Source organism: Lynx rufus, unplaced genomic scaffold (genome assembly GCF_022079265.1).
Source record: "Lynx rufus isolate CCGP_SWC_20201006 ecotype Redwood Valley unplaced genomic scaffold, mLynRuf1.p SCAF_16, whole genome shotgun sequence".
In the NCBI taxonomy this organism is placed as follows: domain Eukaryota; kingdom Metazoa; phylum Chordata; class Mammalia; order Carnivora; family Felidae; genus Lynx; species Lynx rufus.
In genome coordinates this window covers 27,662,659-27,689,975 of record NW_025814830.1, presented here as the reverse complement: position 1 = coordinate 27,689,975, position 27,317 = coordinate 27,662,659, and the positions used below count along the sequence as shown (strand labels likewise).

Sequence of the window (27,317 nt, the reverse complement as noted above, 5' to 3'; positions counted from 1 at the left end):
ATTGCCGGAGGCAACATAAACTACTATAAAGTAGTCCGGGAACCTATTTCAGTAATGTGATAAGGCAAAAAGCCACACAAATGTTTACATCGCTTGCTTAATAATTACACTTTTAATAATATTTTCCGGAGAAATAATCTAAATGAAAGAAAAAAAAACAGCGAAAGAAATTTTTATTGCAGCAGTATCTGTAATAGTGAAACCGAGTGGAAGTAACCCAACAATTTGAATAATGGGGAGTGCTTAGGGAAAACACAGTATAGAAACTTAATGAATTACTGTCACTAAAATGCACAATTATTAAATTATGAAACACGGGCAACACTTTGGTATTAAACAAAAGAAAGCGGAATATAAAATGCTATGTACGTGTACTCAACAATTAAAACTAAATTCGACAACGTGTGCATATGGCCCATGGCTGGAAATTGACTTTCAAAATGAAAGTCGTCGCATTAGGAGAGTAGGGCTCAAGAAAGAAAGAGAAATGGCCAGAAGTTTCCACTGTCCCCGGATGCTTCTGGATCTTGACTGGGAAAGCCTATCATCTTTCCCTTTACTGTAGATTAACTAGAAAGCTATGAAGGAGGGGAAGCTTAGGAACTTGCAAGGCTCTTTATCCAGTCAAGGTAAATGAAGTTCGGCTGGTCAGGAGATAAATAAGATTAGTTATGGGCTCTAGGTCATCCACTCATGGAGGTCAGCGAGTGTGAGATTATTATCCTTGGTAGAAGAGCAGCAAAATAGCATTAAGGAATAAATTAATGAAAAAGGTAGAAGATTATTTGAACTAAAGCCCTAATCAGTTTAGAGATTTCACTCAACTGCTCTACTGGCCATCAGTCAAGCTCACAAAACAAATATGCTTGTTCTCTTAAGTAATTCCAGGAGATCTCCCTTTCTTGCTTCAAAGACATCCAATCTAAGGAAAGTCATGAATAAAGTTACTCCAGTTTGCTGTTACACCTCATACAAAACCCGGTGAAGCATTAAGGGGCATGCTACTAAAATCGTAAAGCAGACTATTTATACTGGATGCATAATTGCTAGTCCTGTATGGCCTCTGATTCCAAATAGAACATCATTCCATATCCATTCAGAAACGCTGAATTCACCAACATGCAAACTGCATATTTTATTAAATAAACACAAAGTAGGAGATAATGACATACATTTGTTTTCATTACAAGTAGTAATGCAATATTTCTCCAAGGCTTACTGCATTAGCATTTCTTGCCACGTTTCAAATGCCTTTGAACTTTCTGAAAAGCTACATCTGTTAGCTCCCGTGTATACAGCAGAAAGTTACCAAGTGAATTAAGTTTTAATATAAATTGCTTTGTTCACTATTAAGATTGATGTTGGACACACTGTACTGTAAGTTGCAAACTGCAATTACAATTCGTTGCAATTATCTTTGGTTGTTAATAGCACAAGATAGCATGTCACTTTCTACCAAGTGTATAATTTATCATTTGTGTTTTTTTTTTTCTGTGAACTCTTGTGGTATTCCAAACGTATAATCTTGTTGTATTTATTTCCCAGTGGTCCAACAAAATGCACAGCAAGTGCTGACTAGAACAAACTAAAAAGCACTGCTATTGACAAGCCATCACTTGAGCGGTAATGAACATTCTGCCTCCACTTTCACCTCAACAAACCGGCAGCTTTAATTTATGATAAAGCAAAGGAGAGGCAACCTCCAGGTTTATTATACCCTCAGTGCTGTTTCAAATAAAGTAATTAGAAGGTCAAGAGACAGGTCTGGAAAGCCAAATATAAATGCAACCCTTCTGTACCGACATTTAGAAGAAAAAAAAAAAAAAGACTAGTGTGTTCAAAGAGCATTTTATCCATCTTTCTTCTCCAGAGCAGGGTGAGTCAATTTTTTTTTTTTAATACTACCGTAACCAATCAGAAACAGTGGCAGCTCCCCTCCTTCTCTCTCTAATTTGCTCCATATGGACGATGAACGGCACACCTAAGAGATGTTGTCTTTAGGAGAACATGACTGGCTAGTCCAAAAACAACTGCTTTGAATTGTAAACTCGGGACAGGTGATTAGGGATTTTATTTTCTTTTTTAATCAAGAGATGACTTAACATGGGAAGTGATGGAAAGGTTCTGGAGACACGCTAGCGGTGTTAATGGTAGTCGCAAATAGATACGTTTTAAAATCGTATTTTAGAACATTTTGCTTAAAACAAATGTCTTGAAAAAAACACCGGAGGGAAAGGACTTGACTCGCAGAAAAATGACCCTTTCAATACACTTTGTTTTCAGTGATGAAAGAAACAATTATAATAAATAGCATGCTGTTTCTAGGGAACTGTCTGTAACATCATACTTCATTTTAAAGGTTCCTCATTTTGCTTACACTGTAGTCTGTGTTTACTTTCCTCTCTCTACTTTGCTTCTCTTCCACAATGACGCCAAGCTACAGATGCTCCTAAGGGCCATGAAACCCAATGGATCTTGACTTCCGATCTCGTCCACGGTCAGAGGAGTAAGGTAGAAAATTTTCAGCATAACGTTAACTCTTACAAGCCAGTTGCTTTCGAACATTTTGATCCAAGGATTACTCGAGTCGGAAATAATGTCCCAGGAATCCAAGTTCATTTGTCCCCATTAGCCTACTGTTTCAAATCCTTCTCCAGGCCCCTAGATAAAAGGCAGGCGGTAGGGAGGAGGAAAGAGAACGGGAGGGAGAGAGGGAAGGAATCACAGGAGGTAAGGGGAAGAAGGAGACAAACCCGGAATTCAGCCAGCTTCTGCACGGGTAGCAGTGATATGTATCACGGGTGCTATGTCTGAAAAAGAGTTTTAAAAAGACGAGGCTTCCAAAATGATACGAGTCATCCGTCGTGCCCTACCGAGGACAACTAAGCTACTGAAGGCTGTTTATTGTATTCACCATGACCCACCTTCTGGGAGGCTGTGGAGTATATGCTCCAAAAGCCTTTCTGAAATGGCATTTTTTTGTGTGTAATTTTTGCTTCGAGTAATTTTTATCACTGTCTGTTCAAGTAGTCGGTATAATTATACTTGATTATGTAAGTGGTAGAAATGTATGTAATCTCATAATTAGAACATGTAATTACGTTGTAAAAATTCTTACAAACTGTAAAACAAAAAGTATACAAGTACAGTAGGTGGGGTTTTGTTTTGTTTTTTTTTTTTTTTTTGCTTTTTGTGTTTGTCTCCACCCAGAATAACAACAGAAGCCATGACTCCACCATGGTGAGGTAGGAAATGGGTGTTTTTTGGGGCTTTCATCTACTTGGCTGAAGGAACGGGCAGGTTTTTTTTTTTTTTTTTAATGTTTTATTTGTTTTTGAGACAGAGAGAGACAGAGCGTGAGGGGGGGAGGGGCAGAGAGAGAGGGAGACAGAATCCAAAGCAGGCTCCAGGCTCTGAGCCACCAGCACAGAGCCCGACGCGGGGCTTGAACCCACAAACCGCGAGATCGTGACCCAAGCCAAAGTCGGACACTTAACCGACTGAGCCACCCAGGTGCCCCAGGAACGGGCAGGTCTGATCCAAGATCACCTTGATATCTCTGGTGGCAAAAGATACCTGCAAGTCAGGCATTCATAAAAAGATGGTAACTGTACCCTATGACTCAACTTAAGAACTGCAAAATAGCACTGAACTTGTCAGGCATGGAGTAACTAGGCTGGTTTCTTCAACCCAGGGACGTGTTTTCTTACCTTGCTGCCTTTTTTTTTTTTTTTTTAAATAAAACGTAATACTAATAATTTGTACAGTTAGTGGCAAAATGAGTGTAGAGATAAACTAGATTATTTTCAAAAAGACTCTTTGAGGAGGCAATTTCAGCCATTTCTCCAACTACGTGGAACAAGAGTATTTGATTGAAAGGAATTCCTTGATCCCCACCCTCCCCTCTCCTGGCCTTTTGCTGGAGGGGCTAATGAGCAGTGAAACGTTCAAAATGCTGGGCTGTGCGGTGGAATAAGACTTCCTGAGCCTGAGTAATTCAGACTGCAACCGAGGCTTGTTGCATCAGGCTGTAAACCCTGGGTCTCAGCAGAAGCCCTCACAGTGTCAGTAGTGGATGTTAAATCTCTACCAAACAGGAATTCTCTAACCGAAAAGCCAGTGCTAAGTCTCTCCCTAGGAGACCTATATGCCAAAAGTTTATAAAAATAGAGGAGGTCCCGATTTCCATCTTTGGGGAGCTGCACCAAGGCAGGTTTTTAGGACAACGTAAAGGAAACACGAAGCGTGATCACAGTACATGAGGACCTTACACGGAGGCCAAAGCCCAGGACGTAACGTATAGTTTGCGCATATCTGTTAAACGCGTGAACGACATACAGAATTTTAACTGGTTCTAAGAGTGTGCCAGGGAATGAAGAAAAAAAAAAAAATCAGGGAGACACTACTGGTTCTCTCCCCAACAACCATTCCCTTCTTCTTCGTTGCTAACAGAACCCCTGTTTTATTCACGCATTCAACACTCCGAGAAAATGGAAGCCACCGCCAAGAGAAAATCTTGGTTAATAAAGCCAATAATGCTGTTTCCATTTCCCTTGGCAATCTTCAGTTCAGCAGCGAATGTCTGACCCAGATCTGGGCAATGAGACCGGAAAGAAGGTCAACTGAGAGTTTCTAGGAAGGATTTCCTCACTCTTGAGAAGGAGGCACTGGAAGAGTTGATCTCTTTCCATCTCGGTTGCTTCTACATCTGGATGTGATGCCTGGGGCAGCTGCAGCCATTTGAAACATGAAGGAAGCCAGCACGAGGGTAAAGGTTACGATGGTGAGCTTAAAAGAGAGGAATCTAGGTCATCAGTGACATCATTGGGCCTCTGATCATATCACACCTACAGCTGTCCTGCTTCTGAACTTCCTGTAACATGAGATAATAATTGCCCTTGTTTAAGCCAATCTGAGTCAGAGCACCATATATGGAGGGGTACAATTTATATTTTTAGCTTAGCTACAAGCATGCCAACACATCTGAATTCAAATCTCATTCACTAAAATGAAGCTGGTACGTGTATAAAATTACTGGTGGGCTTTTTGAAATTGGTACAATCCTTTTGGGTTGCAGTTTGTCCATTTCTATTGGGAGTTTTAAAGAAGCTTATCAGTTTTGATCCAGTATTTCACTTTGGGCAATGTATCTCAGGGAAATGATCTAAAACCTGGATAAATATACACTCCATATGTGATGGAGTACTATTCATACATGAAAAATGGTTACTGCAATTGTTAGCAAAGTGAAAAAATTATTATGACAACTGAAAAAGAGAATACAGTTGACTCTTGGACAGAAATGGGTTTGAACTGCACGGGTCCACTTACACACGGTTCATTTTTTGGTAAACACAGTACTATACTGTTAAGTCTGTTCTGTATGATTTCTTAATATTTTCTTTTCTAGAGCTTACCTTATTGTAAGAATACAGTATATAATACATGTAACATACAAAAATATGTGTTCATCGACTATTTATGTTACTGGTAATACTTCCCTTCAACAGGAGGCTATCAGTTAAGTTTTGGGGGGAGTCAGAAGTTATATGGGGATTTTTGTGCAGAAGATCAGCGTTCCTGACCCTGCATGGTTCAAGGGTCAACTTAGTAATAACACCAAAAGACCAACAACAACAAAACTCAACACAGGAGTACATTTAAGAGATCGCAATAAAATCTACCAAAAGATAGTTATGGAGGTTGGTGTCATGGTGGGGGTTAGGGTGAGTTCTTTCTTTCCTAGTCTTGCTTTTCCAAACTTCCTAAATAGAAAAAAAAAAATATATATATATATATATATATATACATATATATATACATATATATATATACACATATATATATACATATATATACATATATATACATATATATATATACACATATATATATACATATATATATACATATATATATACATATATATATACATATATATATATACATATATATATATGTATATATATATATACATTTGAAATTTCCACACTACATTATTCAGCTGCTTAGTACAATTTATGGGCAGTGCCGATTGAAAATGTCTAGAGAGGGAGATCAGGATAGCCTGGGGAAAAGACTTGAGGCAGACGTAGAAAGCTCATTAGCACCAGGATTTCTTCACAACTGGTTGGATTTTCTTTCAAATTCTGACTCTTTCTTTCGGTCTTTCTCCTCTCTGTGTGTGTCCCTCTCTCCTTCCCTCCCTTTCTCCCTTCCTGCCTTCCTTCCTTTCTTTTCAAGATGATTATTCCATGATTTGGGTAAGGTGAACAAGAAGAGGTAACAAGTATGGGATGGGGAGCTAACACACCATCCCTGAAAGCAGCCCACTGGGGAAAATCCCTATTTCTAAATAAGAAAAAGAAAACGCCAACTGCTTTGATTTGAGTGTTCTGCTTCAGAATAAATTTGCCTGGAAGCTCACAAGGGTACAAGAGGGGGCTGGGAGGTAACAGTGCATTCTTTTAAATAAAAGCAGGGACGCGGATGCTCCCTCTAACCTAAGCCAACAATGGCACCATCGACAGAGTCCCAGAGACGCTCGCAATATTCCACATAATTAAGAGGGATTGTTGGCATCAGAGGAACCAGAAATATTCTGTAGATTAACTGCTTACTTCATTGCTAATGACTGCCCAATTTCTTTAGACTAATTGGTGCAATCTACATTTTTGCAGCAAAGATGAAGTATCAACTTGATTTGGTGTCGATAAAAAATTGATGGATGCTTCTGACTGCTACTTCTCAACAATACACGGATTATTACTACTATAATTATCATAAATGACAAAACATGGGCAAGTGGTGATTACAAGTCTAATTCTATCCCAAGGTTTTAATGGCATAAACCACTCAGGCTTTACTCTCATGATTTACTGCATCATCAAAATCCCTGCAAGGATTACCCCTGGGTGAATGCCACTCATTATCTTACCAATAATACACTGGTTTGGCCCAACGTAGAACAAATAATCAAGACGGGGCTCTTAGAAAATCTTCCCTCAAGATAGAATGCTCTAGTTTGCTGAGGAGGCATGGACCTGCCAAAATATTTCTCTTCACTTCCGGGTGTTACAGTTGTATTTTGCTCTAACGCGTACAGAGATTGGGGGTCTCTGGGTCACACAACAGCCTACCAAGCTGTGTGCCAGGGCCTGGAGATGCTGCTGCCACCCTGGTCATGGCCAACCAAACACCGGCCGACTGCTACCAACCAGGCAGAGAGAGAAAAGGTTGTAAGCCTCCCATGCTCCCTGCCTGGTTGAGTGCCAACACCAGAGATGCAGGGGCAAGGGGACGGAGGAAGACCCTCGAGGAGGAGTTTGTCGTTATTTTGTGGGGAATGCCGTTCGCACCGACACATACAACAGAAAGACCCCTGCGGAAGCAGCTCCGGTACCAGGGAGACCCCATGCCCAGACTGCAAATTAAATGCCCCCCAAAGTGAGGACGCAGGAAGGAAAGCAGTGAAAGGGAGGGGTAGTGGAGGGAGACAGCCGTCTACCGCGAGCAGCTACCCACGGTGGCCAAGTGACCCTTGCCAGGTGGAAGGGAACCAGTACTGTCCCATCGTCCCATCTTGTTTTGTCTTCTAAGAGGAGTCAGACATCTTTATTCGTAGTGTGAAACATCCCGGTTTTAAAATGGCGGCGGACAGCTGCATTTCTTAGCCTAAAGGTTGAGAGAGTAGCTTCCAGGACCAGACTGCCCGGAGCGGGATGTTAGCCCTGCCAGCATTTGGGACACACTACTCCACCTGAATGTCCGTTGTCCTCATACGTGAAATGGGGATGATCACCGCCACCTACATCGCGGAGCTGGTTTGGGGATGACATGAAAGACTACCCGAAGGTACGTAAAATAATCCTGAGTAACTGCTCGGCAGTGACCGCTGTTACTAAGGCTGGGTTTGGCCTGCTGTGACCTCTGCTGTGGGAAGAAATGATGTACGAGGCAAGGGACATGGCCACGAACAACGGCTTGAAGGCTGACCGCGTGAGCTGGAATCCAGTTTTCCCCACTTGCTGGAGACTGAATGACCTTGCAAGACGCTTTCTGGAGCCACAGCTTTCTTGTCTAACAAGTAGGGGTAATAAAACACCTGCTTCGTAGAGACTCGTGAGGATGAAATTTAAAAATCGACACCAAGCACGCAGCACAGAGTTCGACATAGGGTAACACGCAACAAATATTAATAGGTGTTATTCACGCTATTTCTTAAGCTGAATTTTCCCGAAGTCTTAGAATGTTATATCTTCTTTAAAAAGCTAGTCCGGGTTCCCCGTTCTTGTCCTGTGCTATCTCCCGCGGGCATTTTTGTCATGGGCATGGCTTTATTATTTTATTATTAGTTATGAACCGTGAGAAATTCCCCTTTGAAAATTCACCTATGTTGCTTTCTCAGGTGCAACTTCAACTGTTACAATTGTTACCAAGTGCGGAGAAATCTTGCAACAGACAACTCCGTGTGTCAACGGTATAGGTGACCTATATTCTTAGGGGTGAAAGCTGTTATGGTACTTTGCCAGATTATTACTTAATTATTACATTATTGTTTTTGCATTATGTAAAGATCTACTAGCATCCAGTTGAAGGGAATCTGCAACTGAAGTATCCAGTGTGTTTAAAAGTGTGCCTGAAAAGCCACGTGTGTTTTAATGCACACCCTTCAGGCATAGGCTAGGTTTGTGTGAATGGCTGAGAATGGCATTTGCCAGCTGAGCCCTCGCTGTGACGGCTTGGTCCGGTCCACCAAAATACGCACACACACCAGACCAAAGGGGGTTCATGGTTTGCATCATGGTCAAGTTCACCTTGGAGGGGTGGTGGCGCTCCCGGAAGTTTCATCTCAAAAACAGACAGGGAGAGTTTCAACCGAGGCGCCCTAGCCTCCTGAAAACTGAAGCGGGTGTGTAACACTAGTGAAGAAACATTCGTTTCCCTTTAAATACGCCTGGGTAAGGTAGGTCCAGATTATACCAGAAGGCGCCAGCATGCACCAGGCTGCCGAAAGTGGGCACGTTCAAGTCACCAAAGGTCCCCTGCCACTTACCTGTGACCTTCAAATACCCTTTTTAGTGCACGGAGAATCTTGTATGTCACAGCTATTTGGGGAAATAGATTATGGATATGATCTGATATATCCTGAGAACCGCCAGGCCATCAGGTATAGGTTGCCGCTTCCAAGGGTCAAGTTCTACCCTGTGACTCACCAGGCGAATCTCTGGGCTTCTCCAAATCTCAGATCGCGGACAAGTGTGTCGATTAATACGGAAAAAGCTGTGCTTTGCAAACGAAAGTCCTCAGTCTCCCAAGGAAATTTCTCCTCTAGATAAAAATCTCCAGAGCGTCTTGTTTTATACTCTAGTCATAGCGGGTGTTGGAACAACTGGATATACATTAACTTTGTTTCCTCTGAGATCATTTAAAGGTTAAAAAGCATAATGCTCAGGGGCGCCTGGGTGGCTCAGTCGGTTAAGTGTTTGACTTCGGCTCAGGTCATGATCTTGCATTTGTGGGTTCGAGCCCCATGTTGGGCTCTGTGCTGACGGCTGGGAGCCTGGAGCCTGCTTTGGATTCAGTGTCTCTCTCTCTTTGTGCCCCTCCCTTGCTTGAGCTCTCTCTCTCAAAAATAAGTAAACATAAAAAAAAAAAAGGTAATGCTCATAATGCCACCCTCAATGACTTTAGCGTCCTCTTCTCATGAATGTGGAGACCATCTGATGCACAGGAGTCAGAGGTGGGTGAGGGGCACCTGGGTGGCCCAGTCAGTTAAGCGTCCAACTTTGGCTCAGGTCAGGATCTCACGGTTTGTGAGTTTGAGCCCCGCGTCGGGCTCTGTGCTGACAGCTCAGAGCCTGGAGACTGCTTTGGATTCTGTGTCTCCCTCTCTCTCTGCCCCTCCCCTGCTCGCACTCTGTCTCTCTGTCTCTCTCTCTCTCTCTCTCTCTCTCTCAAAAATAAATAAACATTTAAAAAATTAAAAAAAAAAAAAGAATCAGAGGTGGATGAGATTAAAGCACGGTTCCCACTGGAAATATTCGAATGTAACCATCTACCCTCCTTCCTCTACCCTCCCCACCAAAAGACTCAACGATTTAAAAATGCCCAAATCCAATAAGAGATATCGCTTACTGTCGGGGATGCACATACCAGAGGAAGTGCTGGGGATAAAGGAAATCTGTGAATCAGAGAAAGATGTTGGTATGCAAGATTGAAGATATACCAGCTGGCCCACTGCTTCAGCTGGTTTCCAGAGGCCAGGAAGAAATTAGTCTCACAGTTCAGTTGGAAGAACACCTGGCCGTTCACCCAGAGGCACAAATTCACTGTTGAACAGGGTTATCTTTGTTTCCATTCCAAACACACCTAGGAACTAAGTTATTCAAAATCCCGTGACTCTCACTGTCCTAAATTGCTCACCTTCATAAAACTCGGGGGGTGGGGCTGAGGGCACAGGGACTGGCTTGTAGCAACATTAGCGTCAACGGGACCGATGTTAAAGGCCAGGATGGTCTTCCTCTGACTATTGAAAACTGGGTTGGAGCGTGTCCTATTGATTTCCCACATACGTTTTACTGAAGATTTACAAATGTGAGGGGCTGGTTGGAAAGGAATTGTATTAAAGCCAAAGAATTAGCACTGTGCCCACAACCAAGAAGACACGTGAGAGCTCCCGAGGCTTACGAGGATGGTTCATGAGCTCCGTGCTCCCTTGTCATTTGGGGCCTGCTCATAGCAACAGTCTAAAATAAACTTGAATTCCTCATCGGTATGCAAGTCTATGAGTGTGGGAAACGTCACTTTACAGCTGAACCCCCAACGCCGAAGCTAATTCCTCTTTCTCCGAAGAAGAGTCAGGCTGAGTCTTGCCGTGCCGCGCTGAGCAGCGTGGCTGGGTGGGGTGAGGCCTGCAGGAAAACTACATGATGGCGGAGGAGATCCCAGGCCTGGGTCCAAAGCGAAGGGGCCCGACGTGCCACCTACACAGGAGGCGGGTGGGACAAGGTGGTCGTAGGGGAGTCGGCCGCCGGGACGGCAGAATGTGCCGGCAAATGCCATGGCCCGCAAGACTCAGTGGGAGGCCTGGGCAGACCCAATCTGGAATGCAGCGTGGGAACTGGGCTCGTAGGAGACACCATCAGAGACCCAATATCAGCCACCGGTCTTTGGGAAAACCCAAACCTGCTGATTGCGTCGTTCACTTAATTCTTCATTCCCTTATCCTGACCTATCTACGAGCATCCTCCATTTTTTCCTTCTTGCTCTCATCTCTCAGGCTTGCCAAGCCTTGCAATATATTTAAAAAAGTTTTTTTTAATGTTTATTTATCTTTGAGAGAGAGAGAGACAGAGCGTGAGCAGGGGAGGGGCAGAGAGAGAGGGAGACACAGAATCCGAAGCAGGCTCCAGGCTCCGAGCTGTCAGCACAGAGCCCGACGCGGGGCTCGTACCCACGGACCGCGAGATCATGACCTGAGCCGAAGTCGGACGCTTAACCGACTGAGCCACCCAGGCGCCCCAAAATGTTTTTCAAGGTGAGGTATGATTCACACATTTTAGGAACATGGTTCGATAGATTAAAAAGAAGTTTTTTAAATTGGGAAATCATTCTGAACTTGCGGAAAAGTTATGGGACTAGTACCCCAAAAGTTATAGGACTAGTACTGTGCTTTATCTAAATTCATCTACTGTTAACACCTCCTGGAATGTTTCCGGTGAGGGCATTCACTGGTCAGTTAAGGTGCATTTACTCCACACCCACTGCAGAACGACTCCGTGCTGTAGTGCAGCAGACAGACTAGGGATGACAGTCTCTTTCCTCCAAGATTTATAGTTCAATGGTCAGGCACCACCAAGATGGCCACTGCCACACTCAATTTGCTAGACTCCTTGAGAATAAAGTCTGAGAGCTCTTGGGAGATATCTTTAGCTGTGAATACTCGGGAAGGGAAGAAATTTTAAAGACACTATGATTCCTAGTAGGAAGCAGAATTGGGGAATCCAGTATTTCTCCAAATGGGCCAAACAACTATAGTAAATCAGTATATTAAAGTGTACTAAGTGGGGAAAAGGGTGGGGGGATGGTGCACCTTGGTCAAATACATCTGGGAAACATTTATTTAGACGAAGTTTAGCAAGAAGTTTTGTCTGCAGAGCCTTCAACGGGCTTTGCTAACGGGCTTTGTGAATCTCCAAGAAAGGGAGGGGATACATAATATTCCCTGTTTCTCAAATGACGGTGAATTAGCTCACAGGATTAGTGTTCCACTGAGTGCCTTTGCAAGTGTGAAGGAAGTTCACACTCTCAAAGACAAATTGAGAAAAACGTAGGAAGCAATATGCAAACGGTGGCAACATATCATAGCCCAAGTTCATGTCCCTACGTCATGAAGTGCTTCTGCGTAAAAGAGAGGGACTAATCAGTGAAAAAGCAGGCAACTAAGAGGAACAGAACTTCAGTCGGATATTTCTGCAATATTGTTGGTAGATTTATTAGTTTTATACTGCATCATGCTGTTACTCTTCAAAAACCTAAATCAGCTTTCAAATACTCACGGGATCGGGTCTAGACTTAGCAGAGGTAATGGAAGGAGCTGGGAACCAACACTGAGTATCTTTTAGGTACCAGGTGTTGCTTTCTCTTCAAAAGTCTTATAAAGTGTGCACATCCCTTGGACTGTCTATCTTGGTCGCTGCTGTATTCTCGGCATCAGCACAGGGTCTGACGCATAGTAGGAACTCAATGAATATTTCCAGAATCAAAATGAATCTCTGTTTCACAGTGTGATAATAAATTCATCACAAGGACTTCTGTAAGCTACATGTCAGCGTTCCATTATTAGACCACAGATGTCATTAGCTGGTGGCCCATAGCCTGCAGACAGGGTTTTATTTGGCTTGGAGAAGGTTTTAAAATAAATCAGCGAGAGTTAAGAGCTGAGAGATTTTCAGCAAAGTCCAGCAGTCCGAATGTCCACTTCTGATATTTCAGAAGATATGGTGACACTGGACCAGCATCCCCCTAGGGCCACATAGAGTGCAGAACAGAGTGGCGGCTGTAGCTAAGAAGCAGGTGCCACTATCCTGACCGCCATCATCTGCACACCACTGGTCTTTGCGGCCAGTGGTCACCATGCTGGGCACTGCGGGCAGCTGAGCTTCTACATTAAGAAAAAAATTTTTTTAATGTTTATTTATTTTTGAGAGACAGAGAGAGACAGAGCATGAGCGGGGGAGGGGCAAGGAGAGGACGAGCCCCAGAATCCAAAGCAGGCTTCGGGCCCTGAGCTGTCAGCACAGAGCCCGACGCGGGGCTCGAACTCACGAACCATGAGATCATGATCTGAGCCGAAGTCGGACGCTCAACCGACTGAGCCACCCAGGCGCCCCTCGGCATCTGAGCTTCTGACTTCTGATCTATGATAACAATCACCAACTTATAGAATGCTTCCTATGGGCCACATACCATTTTATTTTATTATTATTATTATTTTTTTAACATTTTATTTATTTTTGAGAGAGACAGTGTGAGCAGGGGAGAGGTAGACAGAGAGGGAGACAAAGAATCCGAAGCAGGCTCCAGGCTCTGAGCTGTCAGCACAGAGCCCAACGCGGGGCTCGAACCCACAAACCGTGAGATCATGACCTGAGCCGAAGTCGGACGCTTAACCGGCGGTGCCACCCAGGCGCCCCCACATACCATTTTAAACACCTTTACCTCTATGAATCCGTAACAATCCTATGAGATGGGTATTCTTTTTTTTTTTTTTCCAGAAAACCAGAACAATCTCTTTCTCCATCCATGCTGTCATACCGAGCCCCTCTTTAGTAGACTGAACTATAAGAAATCGGCATGTTTTCATAGCGTCAAAGATATTCGAAGATTGGTTCAACTTCATGAAGACATTTCTACCAAGGGCTTCAAAACACAGAGAAGCAAAATCCTCAGGGCCTTCTGACCTAATTCGCTAGGTCACGTGGTTCTTACGTATGTCCCAAATGACACCTGGGTGACCTTGAGGTGGGTGTTCTTACCATCTCTACTTTACAGACGAGGATCCAAGCGGAGAAGGACTAACTTGCCCCAGCTCTCGTACCTACTAAGCAGCAGGGTGGGTTTCGAACTCAGACCATCTGGCTCTTAACGCTCTTCGCCACCATAGTCTGCTGTTTCTGCTACAGAGCCATACTTCATTATTCCCAATCGTGTTCCAGTCTGTCGTGTGTGTTGACCCTGTATATCCCCCCAAAGTATACTGGCCTCAACAGCACAAAACGCATCCGTATTTTCTTTGTGTTTTGCTCTGGCCGATTGTTTTTTTCAAATGCCTTTTGATTTCACTTGACCAGGACGATGCGTATGAGTAAACACATTTCACGCAGCTCCCCTACCCTTCATCAGGAAACCAGCCAAAGTCTGGCTCCCCAAGAGCAAGCCCAGTATCGGACCAAAGCTGCCGCAAGCTGGCAGCCCCACACGCAGTTGAGGACGGGAGTCTGCCTTCGTGCCTCTCACGATGGCAAACACCACAAGCTTGCGTTACACACACCCTAGGCTGATGGCTGGAATACACACGTATTAAGTTACATCAGTTTCCCCCTTTGGTTCCATGTGGGTTTACCCAAACAGCTGGCTTGGAGCCTATCCCTTCACTTAAATTAGTTCTAGTGTTCCACACTTTTGATTTACTGACAAAGCGCTCTCTTTATCTACTTGCGGCATAAGAGTTTTGTCTGGGCAGAAACTGCGGTCGGCACAATTGGGCCAGTTAGGTCACTTAGCATTTCCGTGTGGGGCACTGACTAGAGAGAAAGGTCTTTTAATTCCCAATTAGTCCATAGCGGCAAAGGAAATGTATTTTCCATTATTTCTTTACTCCGGGTTCTGATGCATGAAATATCTTCAGGAAAACACATTTTACGTTGCCGAGTCTTTGATTTCCCAGGGAAACTAATAAATAATCAACAAAAATATGATTAAAGACTGCTTGAACTACCATCCGAAAAGGGACTCTAGCAGCAAAGGATCTTTCTGATCCACATCTTTTTATTCCTAGAAACAGAATTCTTACTTAGCCTTTCAAAAGCCTGACGAAGGCTTCAGCTAAGTTTTGACATAAGATTTTCACATTCAAAATATCTGTTGAAATAAGGGAAGAAAGGATATGGATCTTGAAACTGCATTAGTCTGAACTAGAGCTTAGTAAGCTAGAAAGGGAAATTACTTCTCTGTAATTGGAATTCTCTCCTAAAAAAATCCCTTTGAAATCATGTTCAGCTACTTTCCCATTATGTGTCCCAGAGAAGCCAACTTTAACCCTTTCTGGAATTATCCATCATAAAAATTATTTGATATTTATAAATTGCTCTGGGAAGAGATTCCTGTGCAATGGTTGGTGTCATCAAAGAACTTCGTAATGAATGAGGAGTTCCCAAGAGTCACAGACGTAGCTGAAAAAATGTTTTCTGGGACGTCTCCTCCCACTCGCACACTGATGCTTACATCTATCCATCACATTTATCTTGGCCGCACAGTCCTAAGGCAGATGCCAGAAAACTCCTCCATTTGAGATCCTTTACCTTTGAAATGACAACTAAATTGTGCTCCAACCCAGTTCTTTAAGCTCTTTGAAGGCAAGGATTGGGTTTGATCCTTCCTTGTATCATCAATGCTAATACACGGTAGTTGCTTGATAAATGCTTCATGAATCATGAGTGAACGAATGGGAGCTAGCAAGGTAAGCATAGCACGTGCCTCACCTTCTATTCCCTTCCGGTTTTCTTACCTGTGAAAGGATAATAATATCTTCCTCCAAGAACTCTCATGAGGATTAAATGCGATACTACAAGTAATACTACTTAGGACACAGCTGTATTACACAGCTAATAACATAACTAATGCAATAATCATATACATGGTTTGTGTATAAATAAAATACTAAGCCAGGTCCTAAGAAGGCCATTGAGAAATGGGATGGAAGAAAGTTCTCCTCCCTTTTACATCGACCTTGATGTGAAGACAAGGAAGCTGGTGATGCCTGGAGATACCCCATAATGCTATGGTGTTCCACTGAATTTCCATGTCATCAGACTACGTAGCTTCATCACGGTAGAGTCAGCACCTAATATCAAAACCAAAAGAAGGGTCATCTGGCCTATGGGATGGGACCTTCTCATTGTAGGTGTGACATATCCTGTGTTGTATCTGTCTTCTTTTGTTAAGGTTGTAGATTCATTAAATGGCACGCGGTGTCTAACACGGTTGTTTCATAATCTTGATAGTTATACCCTACTCCCATGGGTCCCTTAGCTCATAGTAATAATGAGCACCATCAACTTAAGTTTGATTCGGGAGACGGTTATATCCACAGAATAACCCAACATGGGAAATTCTGCCTTATTTGTGAAAATTTTAAGAGTGTTTTCCCTAAAGATGGAATGTGCTAAGTAAAGCTCATTAAGCGTTTTCTCAGCCTATTTCTTGATTATCACTTTTATTTTTATTTATTTTTCTTAATCATTATTTTAAAGGCTACAACACAATAATAATGATCTATTACTTGGAGTCAAAAGTGAAATCAGATTTGGTACGATGTCTTTTGTGTTTCAACACAAAACTCTGGAGGGGAGTCTCTAAAAACTATGAAGTGTTATAGAAATATAAGGTAGTATATGAGTCATGTAAGATGACCTTATTTTATCCTATCAAGAATTAAGGTACAGAGGCCATTCTCTGTTTCAGAGTAATGTCGCTTAATGTTCTCTGAGAAATTATATTCTTTCTAAGGAAGCAATAACATTAACCATGGCACCCACTAAAGAGGTGTCAGAATATAAAATGTAAAATGACTTCAGATAATTTTTTTATAGCAAGGCTCTCAAACATAGGATGGACAGGGCAGGGGAAGGGGGAGAGAAGACAAGACAGAGAGTCCTCTTTTTAAAAATCTGAACTATTTCTATCATATTTCCCAGGACAGTATCTCCACAGAAAATTCTACATGGAGATGTGAGGCCAGGGAAATGCAACACCAAGAAAATCAACATAAAGCTCAATTCTCTACTGTAGGCTTAAGGGTTAATTGAATGTAAGTGGGTGAAAACAGATGGCAATTGATGTCAATAAATGACCTTATTTTTGTTCAAGCATAGTAACCAATGTTGGCTAGATCCTATCTTCCCATATATCCACATCTAGGACCTCACGATCCTATCTGGGGACCAAGCCAACAGCTCTTGGAAGAGCCTTCTCTCACCAATGTCTGCCTGCTGGCTTCAGTAGTTGGCCAGCAACTCTTCAGGGTGGGCAGTCCCAAGCCGGTCTCAAAGCCTTCCTCCAGATTTGATAAAAGGCAGGAAAAGACACCACAATCTCTTTAGCTTTTTCCTAGCATTCTATAAGGGGTCACCACTGGAAAGCCCGGGCCTGTGTATCTCATGGTATTTCTTCCTTCCTCCAGGACCCAGCCAGGGCTGTGCGTAAAATGGTAGGACGGCTGGCTTTCCACATGAGAGCCGCCCAAGGGAGAATGCACCAAGGTGAGCCCACTTGCTTCCTGAGCAAAGTCAACCCAACCCTATGTTGACTTTGCCCCCAAACCAGTTGCTATGCAGGTAACCTTCTTCAAACACTTCACAGACCTTAGAGAAGAACTGAAAGTGTAATTACTCTTACAATAAACATGGAAAAAAGTATCAGGTTCCCAGAACGGAACTCCCTAAAATCTAATTCGGCATCTTAATGTCTGAGTTAGCTGAGGCTAGAAATGGCAGTCAAGGTACACGGTGTGCCTAAGACAAACCTGACATATGTGTGTGAAGGGACGAATAAGGAATAATCACGTTTCCTACCTTCAAGGAGCTTCCAATACGATGTCATAAACAAAAAGAGAAAATTAAGTCAACATAAATACAACGTATAATTACAAAAGTGCTAAGAAGAAAAGCATTTCAGAGACTGAATGCATGGGAGTGAGTAGACTGAATCATGAACGATATTTTGCAAGCTCTCCATTAGATCACAGTTCAAGGCCAATTAGTTTTTTCCCAGGCCTCTGGGTCCCCTCTGGCAATTAAGGATGCTACATCTTAGCCTGCCCTCTATCTGAGGATATGACAGAGAAAGGACGGAGAGGTGCCCAGGTCAATGGCTTTGAGCAATTCCCCACACAGGGAGCCACTGTCACCAAACTGGGGTGTCCACTCTCGGTTGACAAGCAGAGCACGCTATAATGCTCATTCATTCGTCCATCACGCAGGTACTGATGCCCATGCGTCAGACACTGGGCCAGGCCCGGGTGATCTCTGTGCCCCTGCTCTCAAGGAGGGAAGGTTTCATTTAGAGCAGGATATGTAGGATAAATCAACAGAAAAACGAATAGGAATTTCAGATACAACTGGGTGCTCCGAAGAGAAAACAACAGGATGTCGCAACGATCTGTGCAGAGGATGGAGAGGTAATTTTACTGAAGGTAGTCAGGGAGGACCTAAGGTGACATATGAATGACAAAAATGTGGAGGTCAGAAGGGCAGAGCGCATCAGGCCAAGGGAGGAGCAAACCCAGAGGCCTGGAGACAAACACACAGTTTACAAAGTATAGGAACAGAACAGAGGCCACTGTGGCAAGACGAAGGAGGGGTGGGCAGGAACCACGTGCTGGTAAGGAGACCGGTTTTGTTCTAGATGTGACAGAGAAGCAGGGAAATGACATGATCTCACGTAAGGTATTGTTGTTGTTTTTACTTAAATCCGTGCTAGTTAACGTATAGTGTAATAACGATTTCAGGAGTAGAATTTAGTGACCCATCATTTTTAATTAAACAGATTTTGGGTAACAGTTTTATTGAGATATATCTCAAATTCTATATGATTTACCCATGGAAAGAGTACACTTGTGTGACTTTTAGTATATTCCTTTCTGCCCACTCCAGCCTGACCCCCACGAATGTAACTTCCGTCTCAACTGATTTGCCTATTCTGAGAATTTTACGTAAATGTTATCATAGTATGTGGTGCTTTGTGACTGGCTTCCTTCACCTACCATGTTTTCAATATTCACATTGTAGCACGTATCAATGCTTCATTTTTTTTACTGCCAAATAATATTCCACTGTATGGATATACCACATTTTGATAATTCACTCAATTTCACGGGCATCTGGGTTGGTTCCATTTCTGGCTTTTAGGAGTAACGCTGTGAACATGTCTATATAAGTTCTGTGTAGATACGTGTTCTCATTTCTCTTGGGTAACCAGGAGTGGAACTGCTGGATCATTCTAGTCCTTTCAAGAACTTCTAAACTGTTTCCCAAAGAGCTTACACCATTTTACATCCTTACCAACAATGTATGAAGGCTCTAATTTTTCCCTATCATCAGCAGCACTTGCTCTTGTCTTTATGATGAACACGTTTTTATTTTTATTAAAAAAAATTTTTTTAATGTTTATTTATCTTTGATAGAGAGAGAGAGAGAGAGACAGAGCGTGAGCAGGGGAGGGGCAGAGAGAGAGGGAGACGCAGAATCGGAAGCAGGCTCCAGGCTCCGAGCTGTCAGCACAGAGCCCGATGCGGGGCTCGAACTCACAAACCTCGAGATCGTGACCTGAGCCGAAGTCGGACACTCAACCGACTGAGCCACCCAGGCAGGCGCCCCGAGCATGTTTTTAAAAGATAAGAATTTAAGTATCACTGCTTTTAAAAATAACTATAAAAGTCATTCCTTATTAAGAGTTTTGAAGATCTGAAGTGCTTCTGGAATTCTAAAGGGTAATGTGACATTCAGGAGAAGTAGAGATCTCTCTCCAAGAGCCGCCACCATGCGGCAAATAAGGATGAAGAGGCTAGAAGTAGACTCCATATCTTTGCTTAGAATTTGTTAAGAAGGCACCTAGCTTCATAACCAGATAAAGAGACTACCGTACTCCTGTCAGAGTTTTCTCCCAGTCTCCTTCCACTTGGTGGTTTTTAGGTGGCAAAAAGCAAGCATTCGAGTAGAAATGTGTTGTCTTTCCCCTGCAGTGTTTGGAACACAATGTTACCCATCACATGGCCCAAAGGAAGCCCTTTCTGGTGCTAAAGCCTCCTGGGGTAGGAAGGCTGAGTTGGACACTGGCAGCTTGCCTGCTGTCTGAGAGCACAACCCCGGGATCTCACGCCAAAAGGCAAGTTCCCAAGGGGTGCCGGGAAGGAGTGAGTCCTGGGCAACCAGTTCAGCGGTCTTAAAGCCATAAAGTACAACGGGCAGATTAACATGCTTGCCCAACTCCACCCTCATCGCTTCACAGACCCATGAGAAGCAGAGCACGAGCACGAAATCCAGTGAACTTCACACCTGAGTCCTATCTTACGCTTGCGGGGCAGGCAAATCAAATCCTGAAGTCGCCCGAGAAGGCAAAAATTATGCAGAGTCAAAACTACACTCAAAAACTCTGAGGGCCTGAGATTCTGCAGTCCTTAAAAATTTAGTTTAGAGACAGAGAGGGAGAGCAAGGCAGAAGGAGGGAGGGACAGAATCCCAAGCAGGATCCACACTTAGCACGGAGCTGGCCAGGGAGCTCGATCCCACAACCTGGGGTGACGACCCGAGCCAAAATCAAGAGTCAAACGCCCCGCTGACTGAGCACCCAGGCACCCCACATTTTCGAGTAAGTCCAACCCAGCTAGGTTTTCTTCCGTCACTGGAAGAGATCTATTTTTTTCAGGGAAACACCAAATGATCAGTTAAGCACCAAACGGTCGCCTTATGTCCTAGGGCCATATTGCGAACAAAGCACCTTGGAGGTATAGAATGACACTCAGAGTAGGAAGAAATTCACCCTCAGAAGAGGTGGGCACAGCTTCCTGACTCTGTCTCACATCTACTCCAGGGCAAATGCTCATGGAAGGGAACAGCAAGGAAAGAACTATTTAAATTGCTATCTCTATTTCTCTCTCTCTCTCTCTCTCTCATTTAATGTAAGCTAGTTAAAAACACGTATGATGCAATTCACTGGAATTAGTTTCAGAAATCCAAAGCTTAGACAGGAGTCATCTTTGTCATAGATCCTAAAGGAAGGGATTCAACTGCCAAAGGGCTGAATTTCACCGGGTTCAGAAATCGAATTCCAGAGACCAGAAAACACCTTGCAGTGGTCAATGCCACAAGTGGAAGGCTATTTAGATCGCATCTGGTTTAAACCCCTCATTTCGGAGTTGAGGAAAATGGGATCCAAAGATACTTAGTGACTTATCCAAGGTCACAAGGCTGATAAGCAGCCCAGCCCAGCCCAGGGTACCCGCTGACTGACTTCTGTTTTCTGTTGTTACAAATCCTGCTGAATCAAAGAAAAGATCACTCGGAGGTGAAAGCATACCTGGTTCCAGCTTCACTATTCACCGCACATTATTATAGCAATTAAAATGCAATATACGAGTGACTATTGCTGTGCTTTAATCATATTGTGTTGTCTACAACATGCTGATGGACATGTGTTGCGGAAAATCAAATAAAACCACAGGGTTGGTTGTCGCTGGCTCTGTTTCTTTAATTTACACAGTCTCAGCTTGCCTTTGGGGAATTTAGAGACCAAAGCAAACCTGTCCCCTGGAGACACTGTGGAAACAGTTCTTAAAGCGGAGTTATGGTCTTTGTTGTCGCAGTCGCTTATAATCAGAGAAATCAGAATGTTAGCATGGTTCCGTAGAATTACACAGCAAATGTAGTTGGGCCAGAATCCCCCATAGCAGCCCCAGGAATCACCAGTAGCTGAGAATAATAATCACAACCTAAGATCTGACTTGGGCCCAAAAAGCTAGGAGGACTTTTCCCCCTTACGAACATATCTGTTCTCCATTCTCTACCCCAACCCCCCTCCTTTTCTTTGAAATCTGAGTAGGACTCCTCTGCCTGGTGACCTGTTAGAATATACTTGCTTGTTTGCTTTCTCCTGTGTTTTTCTTAATGCAATAACTTGAAATGTCAACACGGGGTGACAAGTAAATCCTCAGCCAAAATAAGTTTGCAACCGAACAGGAGGGAGAAAAGCAGCAGAAAGTGGAGAGCTGGTCATGGAGGCTGTTGAGTGGTGGCCAAATCCACGGCCAAAGCATAAATAGAGCACAGCATTGATCATCATACCAGGTCACTCCTGTTCTCTTTTTCAGCTGGCTGCATTCGGGATCTTTCCCTTTTGCGACTCACCGTTTGCTCTGGCTTTATAGCTACTGCAACAAACAGGTAAAGAGAGATCATGGCATGCTATCTGCATATAGACTCTGGCTTCTTTACTCAAAGCCAGAGAGGTACCCATGGGAAGGATATCTGAATGTTCGGAGGAGGAAAAAGAATGTGTGTTTGTCTGTTTGTTTTTTAAATTTCCCTGTGAGGTAGAAACTTAGCCAATTAATGATACCCTGTGTGATGCAGACAGGAGAGAACCCAGACTCTCCTGTTCTAACGTGTCACACAGTTTGGGAGAACCCATTTTTGGCACAGTCTAAATCAAAGAAGAAAGGAAGGTCAGTCGGGCTGCAGATCACAAGGGAGGGGACAACCCCCGAGCAGCCAGCAACTGGCTGCTTTTGTGGGGTCTCGGGCAACAGTTCCTGGACTACACCAAGTGTCCTCAAAGCAAAAATGTGCCCAGGGCCACACTGTGGACATGTCACCATTGTAAGCAGTGTCCCTGCTTTCTCCATAAATTCTACCCCTTCCTTCCTGGCTCTGGCTGTGTTGGCCCTCTGGCAGCTTGTCTCCATAGGACCCAAGCTGAGAGGGATGAGTTACAAACCCAAATCCCAGTGTTTGTTAAGGGGATTTATGCATTAGGTTCCCTGAAACTTTACCCAGAAAGTCTTCCTCATTCCTCTGCTGGGTTTCCAGAAGAGAGAAATCCCCTCTGCATATCTCCCTTTGACTCAGTGCTGGATACGGGCACATATAAATCCTGCTAATGGCTTCTGCCCGTGGCTGACAGGTTCTGGTCTTTGGTGAAAGCTGGGCTCTCAAAAACTGCTTTTTGTTTATTTCCGAAGAGGATTTATTGCAGGACTTCTTCGGTAAGCAACAGCACTCACAGTGATGGCTGTCAACAGCCTTCATTTACTTGGGTGCCCCAAATGGAAGGGATCTAATTCATGCTGTCCGATCTGGGACCCTAAACATCCTACCATTTAGAATTTAAAATCGTCTTGGGTAAAATCTAAGGGCCCTGTTTCGGGAGTTTCCGTTTTTGGAGATGGGAAGACATTACCTTATTAACACATTTCACTCCTGAGATATAGAACTCCTGATTTTCCTTTGGGGATTTCCACTACTTGGAGGTTGGCGGGGGCGGGGGGCAGAGGGAGTAGGGAGGGTACTTGGGGACTAACTGATTTAAGATAATCAGAATATGCCTTATCTCCTGGTTGTAGGGATTGCTTCAGGGATGGACACATAATTCATTCAGACTAAGGAGGCATGGCAAGAATCTGAGGCTTCTGAGAAAAAGAAGTGAACTTCTTCTCTTACGGGATTAGTGATGTGATGGTAGACGTGAAGTCTGGAGCTACAACCGTCTTGGAACCAGAAGAGGCTAAAGCTCCCAGCAGCTGGGAAGAATGGAACCAACTAAGAAGAACCTAAGAGCAGAGAGACGGGTCCCGGTGATATGGTTATTCCCTTGATTCAGCTATGCGTGAAGCCAGTTACCACGTAGTTTTCCTTTTTTTTTTTTTTTTTAAATTAAAGAAAAATTTTTTCTTAGAGAGAGAGAGCAGGGGAGAAGAACAGAGAGAGGGAAAGAGAGAGAATCTTAAGCAGGCTCCACACTCAGCACAGAGCCCAACGAGGGGCTCGATCCATGACCCTGGGATCACGACCTCAGCCGAAATCAAGAGGTTGGACGCTCAATTGACTGAACCACCCAGGTGCCCACCGTGTACTTTTCAATTATATGAACCAATACATTCTTTTTACTTAAGTCTACGTGGGTTGGGTTTCTTGTCTCTTGCAGCTGGAAAAATAGTAATTGATACCCAAATTCAGTAAGTAGCCTCCAGTGTATTCATCAAGTCTCCGACCTGGAGTCCTACCTTCTCTCATAGAACATGGAAACACGGTATTATAACAATCTTGACATCTTCAACAGCGATGCTGGCAGAGGTCGTTAACGTGCCTCCTTCTTGTAACCTGAAGCACCGCCCTTGCCCTACCAATCAGGCACCCTGCTCCTGTGTCTTTAACTTCCCTCACCACGGCTTTCTGCCCTTGGCATACACACATGCTCTTGACATTCCCGTCTTATGAAATGTCCTCCTTCACTCATCCGCCATTTTATTTTATTTTTTTTTTTTAATTTATTTTTTTTTTTTCAACGTTTATTTATTTTTGGGACAGAGAGAGACAGAGCATGAACGGGGGAGGTGCAGAGAGAGAGGGAGACACAGAATCTGAAACAGGCTCCAGGCTCTGAGCCATCAGCCCAGAGCCTGACGCGGGGCTCGAACTCCCGGACCGCGAGATCGTGACCTGGCTGAAGTCGGACGCTTAACCGACTGCGCCACCCAGGCGCCCCTCATCCGCCATTTTAGCTGTCACCCTATAACTCTATCTTCTTTCTCAGTCAAGCTCTCGGAAGTAGTCTATACCAACCCTTTCCAATGCCACGGTTCTGCAGATAGTTACATAAAAAAAGAGTATACAATCAAATATATTGTGGGACATGCCCTAGGTGGTAGCTTCCTTTTGGACAGTAACAATTAATGTGAGAGTATTAGAGGCTCTAGGAGTTCTTACGGACATGAAGACTATTCAATTTTATTTAAGCCAATGTTTCCCAAACTTATTTGACCATGGAAACCACCCCCTTTTTAATTCTGCTTCAAATGATTTAACATTCCAAGGATCTAGAGTTCTAAGGAGCTGCTTAAAATTATTTAATATCCCGAAGATCTAGAGTTCTGAAAGGATAGTTATATGCAATGCCTTCGTCTCTCATTGATCCGCTTGAAGTTATTATTAATTGTTACGAAACTTTTTAAATACCGAAAGTATACAGCATAATATAACACACTTGCAGCTACCACCAACTTTGCCAAATCTTAATGAAAAAGAGCTAAACTGAACACGGCAACAAGTTTACAGTTTCCAACTGTTCTGTTTCTCTTGTGCCTTTTTACCTTAACACACATTCCCTTTGTCTTGAATACCCCATCTCTCCTACCCCCACTGTTCTTTGCCTGGAGAAATCCTACTCCCAGTCAAGACTCAGCTCAACTCTCACCTCCTCCAGGAAACCTTTCCTGCACAGAGCCCGACGCGGGGCTCGAACTCATGAACCGCGAGATCATGACCTGAGCCGAAATCAAGAGCAGGATGCTTAACCCAACTGAGCTACCCAGATGCGCCAATAACTTACTGTTTCTCGAATGATGAATGTTGCGGGGGCTTCGTGGTGGGTCTTCCCTGGGCTTAACAGAAGTGTACAAGTCAGTCACCACATTTCTTGACTACTATGTTGCCCGGACTTCTATACATTTTACCCAGTCACTATCTTTCCTCTTAGGATGCTGCCTCCATTTTCATTTTTCCCTTTCCAAGCAAGTGAGTCAGCTAGGATGCACTCTGCTTTGAGTAGCAGAAAACTAACTCTCAAAAGGGTAAGCCATCTAAGAGGTCTGGAAGTGAAAGGCTTTGAGGCTGGCCATCATGGATCCAGGCTTTCTTTCCATTTGTTCTACCAGCATCAGTGCACTAGCTTTTGCCCTCATATGTGTCATGTCATGGTTGAAAGCTGCCTGCACAGCTCCAGAATCCTGCCCCCACCCCCCCTACCCCCGACTGTGAGCCACAGTAGGATGCCTTCGTGAGGCTGGTCTTTTTATCAGGAAGAAAATCCCTTCTAGAAGCTCCTAGCCCACATGGCCTTATGTCTCACAGATGTCAGAACTTGTGTCACGCACCCCCTTCTTCCCCGCCCCCACCCGAGCTTGCCAGGGAGGCTGAGAAAAGTGAGCATCTAGCCCAGAGGAATAGAAACGCCTTGGCTGGCTTAACCCAACTGTGATTCACCACGTGTGTCTGCAAGAGGGGCCAACCTCCCTGAAATCAAGGGGCTGAGCCCAGTTGGGATTCTCTTAGCGGGGATGAAGAAGGCAGGGTAGAGATAAGATTGGCTGTTGGGTGGGCAACACCATGTGCCTGCCAGGATAACATGGGTATGGTGGTCAGGGCTGTGGAACCAAAAGATTCGAGTTTCTAGAATGAGGCGTCTCACTAGCCAACCACAGGCCCTTGGCCGGCTACTGGTGATCTCTGAGTTCAGTGTTCCTTGGTCCAACAGGAGGAGGATTCCTCAGTGTATCGTGTGAGCTGATTAATGACTTTTAAAACAGAAAAAAAAAAAAAAAAAAAGCTTCTCTTCATCCAACTTCTTAAGTCAGGTATCTCTTGACATTTCTTAATGCAGGAAAACAGTGGTCCATGCATTCGTCTGACAGTCACTGTGCCTCTCCCTTGGGGCACCTTGGGGCACAGAGATAGTTAAGACAACCTCTTCCCTCAAAAGGCTCACTGTCTGGTGAACAAGACAGACGTTTACACAAACAGCTACGCTGGACGTGACAAGTGCAATAGTTAAGATCTGCAGAAAGTGCCAGGGACCAGGGAAGGAGGTCAATTTGCTGGGCCGGGGGGGAAGGATGCCAAGGGGGCCGCCACACACGGCCGTGCAGGCGGGTCCTGCACATCTTGCGTTTGTGGACGCCCTGGCTACCGAGTCCAGAAGCCCTCTGAAGGGAGGAAACATTGGCAGAGGAAGCAGAGGAAGGCTACAGGTAGGACAAGGTGAAGAAGAGTCCCTGGAGAGAGAAGGGGGAAAAAAAAGTACAATCGATGGAAAATTCAGGATGTAGTCGACGCTGTGGAGCAGACCTACTATTGAGGGAAAGGGGTGGCGGAGGGGGGCACGTAACGGAAAGGAGGCTGAAAGTCAGGTAAGGCTTTTAAAAACCTGAGCCTTATCCTTTAGCTGGCAATGGAGAGTCAATGAAAATTTAAAAACATTAACAGTAACTCATTCCTTCAAAGGTTAGAGAGGCCAATCCCATTTGCAAATTAAGTAACTCCTAAATTGCAGGAGTCCTAAATTACTACCAACTCTTACTTAATAAACAAAGAAGGTATTATAATGTTCGGGAAACAACTGTCAACTGCGCTTCTAAGTTTTTAAGAAAGTTACGAGGAAATGAATACCTGTATTTTGTCCTTCCATAAAACTGAACAGGTTAGGGATATATCCCATAAATCCTACAATTATTTCAAGCACAAGGCGTAGCTTTACTGCATTATCGC

General features: G+C 43.9%; 1 protein-coding gene across 3 annotated transcripts in view; it reads right to left on the bottom strand.

Moving 5' to 3' along the window:
• The window catches only part of FTO (FTO alpha-ketoglutarate dependent dioxygenase), a 395,157-nt gene that overhangs the window by 76,713 nt on the left and 291,127 nt on the right, over positions 1 to 27,317 (bottom strand). The window contains exon 9 of one of the 3 annotated variants that reach the window (XM_047078419.1): positions 3,465 to 4,788. The exons of the other annotated variants lie outside the window; for them this stretch is intronic. Within the exon in view, the coding sequence (XP_046934375.1) occupies positions 4,776 to 4,788 (13 nt within the window). The 3' untranslated portion in view covers positions 3,465 to 4,775. Of the gene's footprint in view, positions 1 to 3,464; positions 4,789 to 27,317 lie in introns of those variants that run through there. 3 annotated transcript variants of the gene reach the window in all.